Genomic DNA, 13,066 nt, shown 5'->3' on the forward strand with positions numbered 1-13,066 from the left:
TGATCTCATATAATCCAGGGCCAGTATTTATTATTGTGTAAATTTCAATTTTTTTGTATAAAAAATGTTCTGTACACATAGCTTTTGACCAATTAAAAATAATCTTCCTGGATAAATTGTCCACAGTGCATGTGGGTGTGTTACCTTAAGTAGCATGGAGATCATGGTGATCATAGCATCCAGGTAGTCCTGTGTTTGTCCCTGAGTCTTCAGCAGTGTGGAACGATGCAGCAGAAGCTTTAATTCCTAAAACCAAAGCATATAGAGAGATATTAGTATACATACATGCATACAGACAAATCAATTATCCTGGCCCTCTTTTAAAATCCATACACTCAGGTTTTAATTGTTCAAAACATGAATGTAAAGTTATGCATGATAAAAATAAAACCAGAATCTAGAAACTCTAGAAAATCTAGTCATGGCCTTGAATAATGGCAGAAATGTTTTTGGCAGAACATGATGTTATCACAATAGACACAATTGACCTTTGACCTTTTGGGTATAAAATCTCATAATTTCATAATTTTATCCTACACTTTTTGGTAAAATGTCATAATTAGTTCATGCATTCTTGAGTGGTTTTCATTATGTGGATTTATGGCCCAAAATGTGTTTAGTGAGGTCACAGTGACTTTGACCTTGAGTCCAAGTGGACGTTTATGCCAAATTTGAAGAAATTCCATCGAGGCGTTTTCTAGGATATCACGTTAACAAGAATGGGACAGCACAATCCAATCAGTTTATTCTTGAGTGCAAGTGGACCTTTGTGCCAAATTAGAAGAAACTCCGAAATATCACGTTCACGAGAATGGGAGGGACCGAAAGACGGACAACCCAAAAAGCCGAGGCAAAACAAACTGATACGTCAAAATTCTGACAGGATACATTTAGTATATTAGATTTGGCAAATGTGGGCTTACTATTTTTTATTTATATCTTATAATTTGGGTTTACCATTAGTCTTCTTATTTTTAGAATGGCCAAGTTTTCATCTTTTTATATATTATTATATTGCCAGAGTATGATTGTTGAGTGAAAAAAGTGAGTGACCAAAATAAATCATTTTCAGTCACAACACCCCTAAAATATCGATATTCCAGGAACTCCATGACCAGAGGAAATAAGGTAAAACTGATGAAATGCAATATCTACGGCCTCTTAAAGGAGAATCTCTTGGCTTTTATTTGCTATCTTGATGACGATAAGTGGTTGGAACGAATGCATTCTGTTAGTAACCGGATGCTGCATCTAATGCTGAGAGCTCCCTCTTTGCTAACACGGCAGTTTTGGGGGAATAAGATAAAGAGTGCCTTTGTGCCACTTAACAGACATTTTAAATTGCATTTTGTGTCTGTTAAGAGGCACAAAGGCACTCTTTATCTTATTCCCCCAAAACTGCCGTTTTAGCAAAGTGGGAGCTCTCGGCATTAGATGCAGCAGCCCCGGGTTGCTACCACCGATTCGGCTCGTTTTTACTCGCATAGGTATAGCAATCAAGATTAACGTAAAAGTTCTCCTTTAAGAACAACATACCTGAAGATGCTTGACTCCTTTTAACTCATACAAAAACACACATGCGCTTGCCTTTTGTGCAGCTGATGAGTCCTGTGCCAGTGTGTCGCTGTCATACATGGACTCCAGGGCCTTAAGGGCACACTCCGGCCGGCCCAGCTGCTGCTGCAGGGTGGCCAGGGAGAGCCGAGCCTCCAGGTGCTGCGGAGCCATCTCCACCACCTTAGTGTAGCTCTCTGCTGCTGCCTCCATGTGGCCCAGCGCCTTTAGACACTCTGCATGTTAGAAGAGATGAAGTGTGTACATAACAGTGTTTTCATTTCCTCTAATCAGAACCAAATGTCTGGCCACTCTCTAACGACAAGTGTTAACTTCCTTGAAGGCGGATATTCTATTGAAGTTTAAAACTATTGGATCTGCCCAGAGCCACTCTGGATCTGCCATAACCAATCATTTGGTCGTGACGTCGGCTTAGCATCGATAGCGTTCGTCTTAGCCAACTCTTTCACCACTAACAGAGCGAGCTGGAAATCTAACTTTTCCCGAACCCCGTGGGGAGGAGGGCCACAACATCATGGCCACTAACAACTCAAACTAGCGCACGACCTCAATGTCATTGTTCTCAGCCACTCCCTCTGTTTGCTGATTGGACCGGTAAAAATTTGACCAGAGAAAACCCACTAATATACCGCAAACCCAGACAGAGTACTGAAGGAAAATGAAAATTGAGCGGAAGTACGTAGGAGGGCGGAGCCAGGCTACCTTTTTGATGGATGATTCTGGAAATACACTTCTCTTCTACCAAAAAGGTTTAACTCTTTTGGTAGAGGTAGAGGTGTATAGCCATAGACACGGCATCCCTCATTTTCTCTGCTTCTCTTTATAGTGGTCGGATTAATCTACCAACCCTTGTAGGGCTGGCTCAGGTTTACGTTGAACCAGCTCTTAGTTATGCCGTTATAGGACTAGACTGCCAGGGGACTTCCTTTGACACACTGAGCTCCACTCTCCTCTCTCTTTCCATCTGTGTGCATTCATGTCCCAGTAATGCTAGTTACTAACTTAGCTCTGGGAAGCTTATTCCCCGGAATCCTTAGGTTTCCTCACCTCAAAGTTTTCCTTGGATTGGGGTGGCACCTAAATCATGGTTGCAGCTGCGGCCATGGTCCTGCTTGATGCACCGCTACGCCCTACTACGCATTGCTATGCCCTGAACTGCTACAACTATTATTTCTAGTCATAGTTCTATTATCTTTATTGTTACTATAATTGCCACTGTTCATCATACCAACTTCTATAATTATTATGAATCATATTTCTCTATGTGTATATATCTGTATCTCTGTGTCCTAACCGGCTGTGGCAGATAGCTGGCCACCAAGAGCCTAGGTCTGTCCGAGGTTTCTGCCTAAAAGGAAGTTTTTCCTCACCACTCAAGGTTTCTGCCTAAAACAAAGTTTTTCCTCGCCACTGTTTCACTAAATGCTTGCTCTTGGGGGAATTGTTGGGTCTTTGTAAATTATAGAGTGTGGTCTAGCCCTACTCTGCTAAATGCTACTCTGTAAAATGTCTCATGATAACTCATTATGATTTGACACTATAAATAAAATTGAACAGAATTGAAGTCTCAAATCTGTCTGGGCAGGATTATGGTAAGTATTAACATTCTCCAGTCAGCGGCTTTTTTTTTTCAAATTTCAGTCAACCACTGCCATGGCGCCCAGAAGTTTAAAGTCTTTATCCTCTTAACAAAAAGGAAAAAAATATGCACAAAAGCTGCAGTATCACAAAAAGTGAGAACAAAGTTTGTTTGAATATTAAAGCACCCTGCATTAAGGCTGGGCAATATATCAATATTGTATTGATATCGTGATAGGAGACTAGATATTGTCTTTGGATATCGTAATATCGTGATATGACACAAATGTTGTCTTTTACTGGTTTTAAAGGCTGCATCACAGTAAAGTGATGAACTTTTCTGAACTTACCAGACTGTTCTAGCTGTTCTATTATTTGCCTTTTCCCCACTGAGACATTATATCCACATTACTGATGATTATTTATCTAAAATCTAAGTGTGAAGCTATTTTGTTAAAGCACCAATTATCAACCCTAGAATATCGCCACAATATCTATAGAGGTATTTGGTCAACAATATCATGATATCTGATTTTCTCCCTATCGCTCAGCTCTACCCTGCATGTTAACTCAATCTTCAATTTAAGACACTAGTGCAGTGCCCGTTCAAAACATGCCTATTTGGAATGGGTTGATTGCTTGGCCTCCTGTATTGCTGCTTGTAGCTTTCTCCAAAACCATTGTACTCCGAAATAACTTCCAGACGGACCCCAAAGCACTTACTATGCAACTAACTGTATACTACTGCCTCACTGTTTACTTGTACTTCAGAGGAAAACATTGTATATGGAGTTCTATTCCTATCTTTATTCAAGAGCGCGTTCTTTCAATTTGAGAGCATTTCTCATTAATTCCACTTTTAGATTTTGTCATCATTTTGCTGAAAACCTTCCTCTCACAGTCCAATAGCCATTTCTCAAGCTTGGATTTGCTGTGCTTCTGCTTAAACTTTTTGCTTGGACTCAGATGTTATTGCTTGGACAGATATCCTCGCCACTGTCGCACTGCTTGCTCTTGAGGGAATTACTGGAATTGTTGGAATTGTTGGGGCTTTGTAAATTATAGAGTGTGGTCTAGACCTACTCTATCTGTAAAGTGTCTCGAGATAACTTATGTTATAATTTGATACTATAAATAAAATTGAATTGAATTGAATAGATATCCTGCTCTCAGCTTAAGCCCTTCTCCTCGCACTCAGGATGCTTAGAAATCTTCTCTCGGATTTCTCCTGCACTGCAATTTTTTGTGTTACAACCCTGTCAAAATCCCCCAACCAATAGAATGCCAGGTGTAGTGTTGACCAATGAAATAATCCCTGCCCCGTTGAGGGTGAGTTCGCTTTAGGGAGATTTAGCTAATTTCAGACATGTTAGAGCCAATAGGAAAACCTAAACCGTAGGACTTCTGGGTATTATATCATTTCTGGAGAATTTTATCAAGTCCAAACTATCGCTCTCGGACAATGATCTAAAAATACAACGCTGCCATCGATCACTCAGACTGAGACCCCCACCACAAGCTCCCCTGAGATCTTTGACCGGAACCTTCCTCGCCTACAGAACAAAAGAACTGGTACCGAACACCGCATGGAGAAAGAAAGAGGTAAATCTCAATGAGAAGAGTTTACTCTGACCACAACTACCCTGCTGAAATTATGGGGGGGAAAAAAGAATACGCCCTGCACAGAAGACTGCTAGAGTCAATCCAGAGTTTAATGGTTAGAATTATGAAGTTATTACCGGTATTTATTCAGGGTTTTTACTGCATAGAGAAAGATTAGGCGCCCCCTAAAGAGGTTTTAGCCAGCGCCAGAGGAATATCACAGGCGCCAAAATGTCTGATTTTCAGCTACCAGCGTTTGCAGAGTCAGACTGTACCGGACTCTCCAGGTGACCATGCTGCTCTGGGGACTGACGGCGCAGCGAGAAACCGCTGCTGACGGACGCAGAGCTCTCCACCCGCCAGAGCTCCGACTGCTGTCTGTCTGTGCAGTCTATAAGTATTACATTGAGACAGTTTCATAACCTGTAAAATTTAAAACGTCTCGTATGCTGAGGTAAATACTTTCCCCTGTATTTTGGTACAGTTCATTTTAACAACTTGTGCGAGCCATATGGGAGTAGCCTACACATGAAACTGCATTGCCCTGACTCCCTTAATGTCCCAGACGTCGTCTCGCTCCGCCTCTCTGCTGAGGCCCGTTCACGTAACAGCATCAGTTAAACTTTATTTCACACTATGATGGTTAATCTGCGGTTCACATGCATGCCGAACTATAGGGGCAGTCTGTTACTCTACATCACAGACAATTTATTCATCAATATTTCAAAATAGAAAACATTACACTTCATAATGGTTTGTATTCATAACACTATTGTATTATTGTACAAATTAGCTACAACAGTAATAGCAGTTACCTTATTTAAGTTACTCCTACATTTTTCAACTGAGGAGCAAAACATGCTCCTTGGGAAAAAGATATGGTTATGCCCTGTTCATACTAATCAAATGAACCTGACTTTGTTGTTAAGTGTAGTCAGATGCAAAAGCCCCCTTCCCTTACTGCATTATACCATACATACATTTAAAATTTTGAATTGTTACCTGCAGAATTTTGTATAAAATTAAAGCTGCGAGCAGTGTTGGACGGGCCCTCGCACCTCCTTGCACGTCGGGGCTACTGGCGGACGCTGCTCCTTGCGACCATGCGTTTGCATGGCACTCAGACACTACAAATAGTCACCAATGAAAAGAGAACTCTCTGCTGAGTTCAATGACACCTCACACAAGACTCTACCTTAAACGGTTCAAAAGTTATGAAAGGGGGCGTGGCATGAGTAAGTGGGCGTGGTTAAAGTATAAGGGGCGGCTCAGTATCACATGTAGACCACACATTATAATTTAGTGTAAATCGAATGATGTTTGTCATATAAGGCTGATTTCCTGTTGCCAGCAGGGGGGTGCTATCACCAAAGGTCAATATTGGCCTGTAGATGTCCTAAGGCCTGGACTCTTGTTGATCATGGGAAATTTCAAGCAGAATGGACAATGTATACTCTAGTTACAGCCACTTTTTCGTTCATCGCTAAACACTCAAAGAGGCCGCCACGCCACGCCGTTCAACGGAAAGTCTTGATTTTAATAAATGTTCATCGTTGACGTCTTGAGATGGCACACACCAAATTTGAAGTCGATCGGATGAAATCTCAGGAAGATTTAATTAAAGTATAGCACCTTGACTTTTAGGTCTACTTCCTGTTTCCACTAGGGGGCGCTATGACTTTGAGTAAATATCTGTCTATATCCTCAGGGTTGGACTCTTATGAATCCTGTCGCTGTCGGCACTCTGGCCCTTAATATTTGCAGTACAATTAATATAAGAAGTCTGCACCTCTTTCCGCACGTGCACCCCATACCCCGGGTCAGCTACCACCACAAGTATAATCTAATTCTGTGTGAAACCCTGAACTCAGAGTCTTCTATTAAGAAGGACCTACAATATACAACAATGCAAAGGAGGCGACGGAGGACCTGCTGAAGAGGGGTGTTCTGACGACCGAGACCGATGAGGAAACGTCACCTGCCAACACACAACAGTCACGATATGTCTTAGTGAAGGGACACATCGAGCATAAACTGGTGACACTATTAAAGCGCCCATATTATGCTCATTTTCAGGTTCATAACTGTATTTTAAGGTTGTACCAGAATAGGTTTACATGGTTTAATTTTCAAAAAACACCATATTTGTGTTGTACTGCACAGCTCTCTCTCACTGCTGCAGATCCTCTTTTCACCTGGTTTCTGTTTTAGCTACAGAGTGAGACCTCTTTTCATCTTCTTCTTCACTACTATCTTTGATTGCACTCGCACATGCTCAGTAGTTCGGATGTAGAGCATGTCAGCTAGCTAACTCTAGAGACAGTAAAAGAAAGCCTGTTTCTCCAACTTCAGTCAGTTACAAGGCAGGATTAGCTGGGAGACTTCTAAATGAGGGCGCACATGTAAGTAGTTCTTTTGTAGATTATGGTGAACTTGTGTGTGTTGTAGCAGTGCTTTGCTATTGAGAACGACGTAGCATGCTATCGTTAGCATTAGCGTTAGCGCTCATGCTAAGCAACGCTGGCGCTAACGGTTGTGGTTAGCCAGCTCATTTCGGACTGTGACGTCACAGTCCGAGACGATTTTGAACAGCTCACTAGGAGACTGAAGGCAGGACACATTCAGAAACCGTGTCTCTCTCAAAACAGCATGGATGGATTTTTTTCAAAGTTTGTATGTGTGTGGAAGCACCAGAGACACAAAAGAACACCCCAAATCCCAGAAAAAGTGTTTTTTTCATAATATGGGCACTTTAAACGTGTATAGACCCCAAGGTAATGATAAAATACTAATCAAAAAAATATCTGATATAATTGCTGAAGAGACTTCCGGGATCCTCATTTGCGGTGGTGACTGGAATATAGACCCTTTGCAAACACGTGACCACGACCACGTGACGACGCCATGACGGACGGCAGAATCACCGGGAGCACAAGCTAAACAGTGTAGTAGACGAGCGGAAAGTTTCATTAGTTTCAAATAAATAACACTAAATAAACTGTAATACTACTACTACTATTATCTTCTTCTTCAGACATTGTTTAAATTCACCTACCCTGCCTGGTCCTTCTCTTTTTGCCTTTTTTTTATCCCTGTTCGTTTTTTTTTTTTATCTCTTTCCCCTCCCCCTATCCCTCCCCCCCTATCACCCACCTTTAAAAAACAAAAAAAAAAATTTTTTTTTTTTTAATTCTTTTTCCCTATCACCCTCCTTCTCCCCCTTTTCCTTCCTTCTTTCTTTTTTTCCAATTAAAAAAATTCTTTTAATAAAAAAAAAAAAAAAACCACACAAAAACAAAAAAACCCTCCTTCTTTTTTTTCCCCTTTTTTACATATACTCTCTTTTTTTTTCTTCTCTCCTTTTAAAAAAAAAATCCCCTCCTTCTTTCCTTCCCCCACACCCACCCCACAACCACCCACCCTTTTCCCTTTTCCCTCCCACACCCACAACTAAATACCCCCAATTTTTTTTTAAAACACAAACACACAAAAAAAAAAAACACACAGGACGGCCAGCTAGCAGCTAACGGCTATCAGCTAGCAGGAGCAAGTAGCTACAGGCACTGTTGTTAACTGGCTGAATTCAATGGCATCTTTCTAATGGATGCCTGAACGCATCCCAGCTCTGGATAAATAATTCATCACCACGTTAATCCATGCAGTAAATCACGCGAGTGTCTATGATCAGTATTAACCACACATAATGTAACATCTAGCCATCGTCTTATCTGTGATTATATTCGCTGCTGACCGGTGGATATTTCGTACGATAGGCAGCGCTAGCGAACAGTCCAAAGCTAGCAGAGTGATATGGCTCTGGCTGCAGCTAGCTGGTCGGGGGCAACGGGTAGGAGCTCCGCGAACCCGCATTTAATTCAGTTGTTTGGCCTTTGTGAAGCTAGTTTCCGTGCCATGTTATCTTTAATTTAAGCAATATGTATGTGTGTTAAGTTAAATGATCAAGGGAACGGCTTACTTTTTGGGATATGTAGGTCACTGAATAACCGATGATAGTTATGTGGGACCTGTTAGCAGGAACAGCTGGTTAGCACGGCAGCTAGCTGGGTGAGGAAGTTTTATTATTATTATTATTTATCAGTCACTTAAAACAGAAAGGCAATACATATACATGCTTGTGTTGGTGATGATTACTCTGCAGATTGTGTATGTGAGAACAAGAACAGCGAACACACTCGTTTGACTCATAGGTTTGACTTGCCGTCCGTCTACAGAATAGCTCTTCCGCCGTCCGTCATGGCGTTCGTAATTCGCGGGAGTAGAGTGTGACGTCACGTGCAAAGGATCTATACAATTACAACCCTCTCTTGACTCTACAAACTTAAAGAGGTGATAAAAGCTAAACTTATTAAACAAAGGTATTATGACAACGGGCCAAGAGCTAAAAAAATATTAGCTTGGGAGGATAAGACAGCAGGATGAAAGAGGCATACACAAAATTAAAGAAACACAATCCGGCAAAATCTGTCATACATTAAAAGAAATACTGTACAATGTTCCTATGAAAATTACTATAAGGATCTGTACAAACAACCAAATGGAGCAGACTGCTTAAGCATTATACAATTTCTGGATTTACTGGACCTCCCATCCATTGGAACGGAACAAAATAAAACAATGATGCATGAGATAAAACAAGAACTAGATAATGCCATTTCAAGACTTAAAACAAATAAAAGGCCAGGTGCTGTGGGTTTTTAACTGAATGGTATAAAACATTCAGAGAAATATTAGTACCAATATTACCGAAAGGCTTCAATTTTACACTTAAAGGGGTAGAAATACCGGTATCCTGGAGACAAGCAATAATCTCCATCTTAATTCTTAATCTTAATTCCAAAGATGGGTAAAGATAACTCCGAGTGCAGTTCGCACAGACCAATATCGATTCTAAATTTCGACTACAGACTTTACAACTCAATCATTGCAAAAAGACTAGAAGACATAATTTCAGACATAATAGATGACGACCAAACGGGGTTCCTTAAGAACAGACAAACAAAACGATAACGTGAGAAGGGCTTTACACTTAATGGAGCATATGAGCAAATGTAAGGATAAATCCATTGTTCTCAGCCTTGATGCCGAAAAGGCATTTGGTTCTGTCCGGTGGGAATATTTATATTTAACACTGCAACGATTTGGCTTTAACAGATCAAAAATAAATGTCAGCCTAACTAACCCTGTGCCTCTTAAAAGAGGCTGCAGGCAGTGATGCCCCTTAAGACCATCTCAGTTTGCTTTATTTATTGAGCCTTTCTTTCAGCTAATTAGAAAAGATGAAAAAATAAGAGGTATTTGGATTAAAAAGACTGAATTTAAGACCTGCCTTTATGCGGATGACGTACTAATCACTCTTTCCCAGCCCGACTTGAGTCTGCCTAAACTACTCTCCTGCTTGATAACCTTTGGGTACTATTTGGGTTATAAATTAAATATACACAAGACGCAGATTATCTGCTACAATTATACGCCTGCAATACAAATTCATAATCTTGGTAGTTCTAACTGGGAAAATGACAAAATGAAGTACTTGGGGATCACAATCCCTAAGAATCTGTCCAATATTTATGCTATAAATTACTTGCCAATTACTTAAGAAATAAAGTCTGATTTCAACAGATGGACCTTACTACCATTGGACCTCCACAGTTGAATAGACAATCAAAATGAATATCTTACCATGATTACTTTTTCTCTTCCAATCCATACCTATTGAAATACCATCAAAACAATTCATCAAGTGGAAAAGAATGATTTCTGGGTTCATATGGAAAGGTCTAAAACCAAGAGTTAGACTTCCTACATTGCAATTACCCAAACAAAATGGGGGATTAGCTCTGCCAAATTTGGAGAGTTATTACAAATCAGCACAACTGATATACTTAAATTTACAGGTGTGACCCAAATTATAGTGCTAAATGGAAAATGTTAGATCTGACTCAACTGGATATTCCCCTCCAAATATTTGGTTTGATGAATGTTGCAAGCAAAAATTGGGAAATCAAATTAAATCGTTAAGATGGTTGGCACATGATCAGAACTTCAAAACCAGCTTAGATGGATGGACGATATATAAACAATGGTCATTTATAGGTATTACAGCATACTGTCTCATTTCTGACAAGGGGAGGATTGGATAGCTTCCAAAAACTTAAAGACAAATATTACTTAGAAAATCAGGACTTCTTTAGATACCTGCAGGTTAGAGCCCACTTTAACAGTACTATTAAGACAACAGAAGACTGTAACACAAACCTAATTCACATATTGATTGATGCGTACAAATCAAAGATCCAACAAAAAACGGATTGCTAGATTCTATTCATGCTTAAAGCTACATAATGGGAACTTTACACTCTATATTAAAGCGAAATGGGAGAAAGAAGCGAATGTAACAATTTCAGTAGAGGATGGCTAAACATTTGCAAAACCCAGCTGAGCACTTCAAGTTCAGGTAACTGGCGTGAATTTACATGGAAGAATATGATTAGATTTTTTATTAGGGGTACTGAAAATAAAACAAAAACAGAAGGATTTGCCAAATTTGGGAAGATGTTGGAGAGACTGTGGTGACACTCAAGCGAATCACATCCACATCTTCTGGGATTGTCCAACTATCCGACCTTATTGGATTGAAATAGTGGAAAAGATTTACTTAATAATGGGCTTTGACATTAAACATGATTTCTGTACCATACACTATTGGTCAAAAGTTTTATAACACCCCAATCTTTCTAGTTTTTTTTTGAAATTTTAGCAGTTCAAGTCCAATGAATAGCTTGAAATGGTACAAAGGTAAGTGGTGAACTGCCTGAGGTTAAAAAAAAAAAAAGTAAGGTTACCCAAAACTGAAAAATAATGTACATGCCTTTTTCAGGGAACAAGAAATGGGTTAACAACATAAAGCTGTTCTGCAGCAATGGAGGTTGATCAAGCTTTTAAAGTTGGTGCTACCAATTCCCACAGGTGTCAACTTGTCAACTCCACTGGCTTCCTATCTCCCACCGGATCACCTACAAAATCCTGGTCCTCACCTACAAAGCCCTGCACCATCTGGCCCCCTCATACCTCATTGACCTCCTCCCCCCGTACCAACCCTCTCCGTCCCTCAGATCCACCTCAGCCAGTCTCCTCTCCATCCAAAAGTCCAAACTCCGCAGTTTTGGGGACAGAGCCTTCTCCAGAGCAGCTCCCAGGCTCTGGAACTCCCTCCCCCAAGAGATCCGCACCTCTGAGTCCCTCCAGTCCCGCCTCAAGACCCATCTCTTCACCTCTGCCTATCCGTAGCCCCCCGCCCCCCTCCCTTTTCATCTGAATCTTGTTTTGCTTGTTTTGTTTTCTTCATTTTGTTTTGTTCCGTTTTTATAATCTACCCTGCCCTGTAAAGCGACTTTTAGTCTATGAAAAGCGCTATATAAATTCAATTTATTATTATTATTGTCTGGATTACTTACAAACCCCTCCGTTTGTATAAAAGAAGACCTTAGCAAAAAAGAACAAGATGGTAAGCTTAAAAACATGGAGTGGCCAGCACAGTAACCAGACTTAAACCCCATTGAGCTGGTTTGGGATGAACTGGATAGAAAAGTGAAAGCAAAGCAACCTGTAAGTGCCACAGATTTATGGTAACTTCTGCAACAGAGTTGGGAAGAACTTTCTGAAGAATATTTGATTTCCATTGTAGAAAGAATGCCACGAGTGTGTTCAAAATAAAATTCAAGTTCATTGTAATGTACATTTCTACCAATTTAATTGAACAGATTCAACAATATATTCATGCTTTTTTCCACACTTTGTTTTTCTGGATTATTGTCCTACCGGTATTTTAGTCAATTCAGCTGTATGTGTTACACTCAGCCAAGTGTAGTAACGTACAGGTGCCAATAGATGGCAGTAGCTACACTGGATGTAGCATGGGTCTCATTTAGTGCTGGCAGAGCAGAGAGTGACAGATTTTTCAACAACAAAACGAAAAGAGTTTTAAATTATGTGGAGGAAAACTCAGGTGAAAAAGCTGCGAGACATTTCGACATTGACCCCAGGAGAATTCGATACTGGAAAATACAGAAGGTTGAGCTGACAAGATTAGCCGACAAGAGCATAGCACAGCTAGCTAGCTGGAGGTTGGAGGAAACAAGTTAGCCTGGAGCTAGAAACAAAGCTAGTTAGCTACCGTCTGTAACGTTAATCAGATACTGGTGTGCAGCAAACCAGCAACTACTGTAGCTATGCTGTTATTGTAATTTACCAGCAATATTGTAGTACCTGTATTTGAAATAAAAACCTGCTT

At 40.4% G+C, this 13,066-nt stretch overlaps 1 protein-coding gene across 1 annotated transcript in view; it reads right to left on the reverse strand.

The window, feature by feature from the left end:
• gtf3c3 (general transcription factor IIIC, polypeptide 3) overlaps positions 1 to 13,066 on the reverse strand; it is a 77,218-nt gene that overhangs the window by 20,089 nt on the left and 44,063 nt on the right. Inside the window, exons 9-10 of the mRNA XM_039793131.1 lie at positions 1,588 to 1,790; positions 145 to 246 (exon numbers count right to left, since the gene is read on the reverse strand). Coding sequence (XP_039649065.1) covers positions 145 to 246; positions 1,588 to 1,790 — 305 coding nt within the window. The remainder of the gene's footprint in view (positions 1 to 144; positions 247 to 1,587; positions 1,791 to 13,066) is intronic.

This window comes from Perca fluviatilis, chromosome 24 (genome assembly GCF_010015445.1).
Source record: "Perca fluviatilis chromosome 24, GENO_Pfluv_1.0, whole genome shotgun sequence".
Lineage (NCBI taxonomy): Eukaryota > Metazoa > Chordata > Actinopteri > Perciformes > Percidae > Perca > Perca fluviatilis.